Source organism: Indicator indicator, chromosome 1 (genome assembly GCF_027791375.1).
Source record: "Indicator indicator isolate 239-I01 chromosome 1, UM_Iind_1.1, whole genome shotgun sequence".
NCBI lineage: Eukaryota > Metazoa > Chordata > Aves > Piciformes > Indicatoridae > Indicator > Indicator indicator.
Window position 1 is genome coordinate 2,388,226 of NC_072010.1, and position 2,273 is coordinate 2,390,498.

General features: G+C 41.3%; 1 protein-coding gene across 1 annotated transcript in view; it reads right to left on the reverse strand.

Moving 5' to 3' along the window:
* Positions 1-573: 573 nt before the first annotated feature.
* LRRC32 (leucine rich repeat containing 32) overlaps positions 574-2,273 on the reverse strand; it is a 19,733-nt gene continuing 18,033 nt past the window's right edge. Inside the window, exon 2 of the mRNA XM_054390470.1 lies at positions 574-2,273. This exon is cut by the window's right edge and continues 241 nt beyond it. Within this exon, the coding sequence (XP_054246445.1) occupies positions 574-2,273 (1,700 nt within the window).

Below are 2,273 nucleotides of genomic sequence, written 5' to 3' on the forward strand. Positions count from 1 at the left end.
AAAAACAAGCCAGACCAAATCAAAATATCTCAGAGCTTTGAAAAGACCTTTCCTGCTCAGTTGATGTCTCCAATGAGTATCAGAAAAACAAAAAAAAAAGTGATTCAGTTAGAATGTTCAATTTACATAAAGTCTTTCTCTGAAGGTGACATCACAAAGGCTATTTCTGAGCTTAGTGAGAAGCCTCAAGACCTTAGAGGGTGGGGTTGGGGTTTTTTTTTTTTGTGTTTGTTTTGGTCTGGTTTAAATTGCACATCCCTCAAAACAACATCAGGCCTTTGCAGTGGCCTCTTCTACCACTTCATAAACATTTAAAGCTGATCTGCTCGTGAATGAAGTGCAAAACACAACAAATTCTTCCTTCCCGGCGTCGAAACCCAGAGCGGTTAGTGGCGCACTTCAGGGGCACGGTGTAAGCGATCTGAGAATCCACAGTTAAAAATCAAAGGTGAGAATTTTACCCTTCATTTCTACACACCCGCAGTGTAGCACCTGATTTCTTCTTTTTTTTTTTTTTAAATTTATTTATTTTCCCTTTTTTTTTTTTTTTTTTCCCCAAGGCATTTTGTGGTCCTATGCTTTAAACTGGTGGCTGAAGTTCTGCCTGCGGAAGCAGAAGAACGACCCCACGCCAATGATGACGACAGATAAAACCAAGACAAAAGTTAATATAATCAGGAAGTTGATTTTCTTCAGGTCCTCTTTTTCACAGTCTTCTGGTCTAACGTTCTCAATGTGCATTTCTTCCTGGTACCCAAAGTTCTGAGCGTACTGGCACGTTAAGTGCTCCACGTTGGGGATCTGGATGTTTGTGTTCTGGATCATGGATGAGAGCCAGAGGTTTCCACAGCAGTCGAGTGGGTTCCCAGTGAGATACAAGTCCTTAAGAGAATTTTCTAATGCTAAAATGTTGCTGTCCTGTAATGTGCTAAACCTATTGTTCCGTAGGTCCAGGACTTCCAGTGGAGAGTCACTACCCCACTTGGGCAACCAGTTCAGTTGATTTTCAGAGAGGTTTAGATGTTTAAGGTGACTAAAACAAGGCAAGTCAATGTTTAAATCTAGCAGGCTGTTGCCATGTAAATACAAATATTCCAAAGACTTTTCCAGTCCTGATAATGCTTTGACTTCTATTTTCAGGCCAGGGTTCATGGAGAGATCCAAGACAATCAAAGAGGTCTTGTAGAAAGTGTAGGCTGGGAGGGTGTTCAACATGTTGTCAGCCAGGTACAAGCACTGAAGAGTGGAAGAATCAACAAATGACACACAACCACTTTCCTCTCCAGCAAGTCTTTGCTTAGCTAATCCTGAGTACATGCTGCAAAGGCTGATGTTATTGCTCTGTAGATCAAGCAGTCTGAGGCTAGGAAGGCTTGAGAAGATGTCAAATTGCAAGGTCTGAAGGTGGTTGTTTTGAACATAGAGCTCCTTCAAGTTTGACAACGTGCCAGCATCTAGGAGAAGGCTCTGCAAGGCATTGTAGCTCAAGTCAAGGACAGTGAGGGAGACCAATACGCTGTCATAAGTCACTGCAAATGCCTGAAGACAGTTTTTACTGAGGTTAAGGGTGTGAAGGGACAACATTGATTCAAAGAAATCATCTGGAATGGATTTGATTTCGTTATAACTTAAGTCTAAATACATAAGCTGGGACAAATAAAGAGAACTTTTATTTCTGCTTTGCTTCTGATCAAGAATAAGAAAAGAAGCATCCAGCCATTCGTTTTCCATGTAGTCCATTTTATTGTAAGAGGATTCAGAAGTGAGCTGGATTAAATTCTTTGATAAATTCAGAGTTACCAGTTTATTTACCTGGGGGAAGGCTGGGAAGTGAAGCAGTTTGTTTTCACTCAGATCCAAGCATCTTAAGCTATATTCATCATCTGACATCGTGGTGTGGAAGGTCTCAATGCTATTCCTGCTAAGGTCAAGTATCTCCAGATGCCTGAGGTTGAAATTAGATATGCAAGTAATTGAATTCATGGAGAGATTAAGTTTGGAAAGGTTCATTAAGGGCTCAAAAGCACCTTCTTCTATTTCCATGATGATATTGCTCTGAAGATCTATCTCCACAAGACTGGGAGATCCCTGAAACATCTTGTGTGATATCATTATGATGCTGTTGTCCGCCAAGGAAAGGTAGCGCAGTGCTGGAGCTTGTTTGATGAAATACTCAGCCATCCCATTGTACAGACTGTTGTGGGACAAGTCCAGTACTTCCACCTTGGGTAAAAGTCCAATCCCCTCTGTCCCATTGTGAGCAAGCTCATATA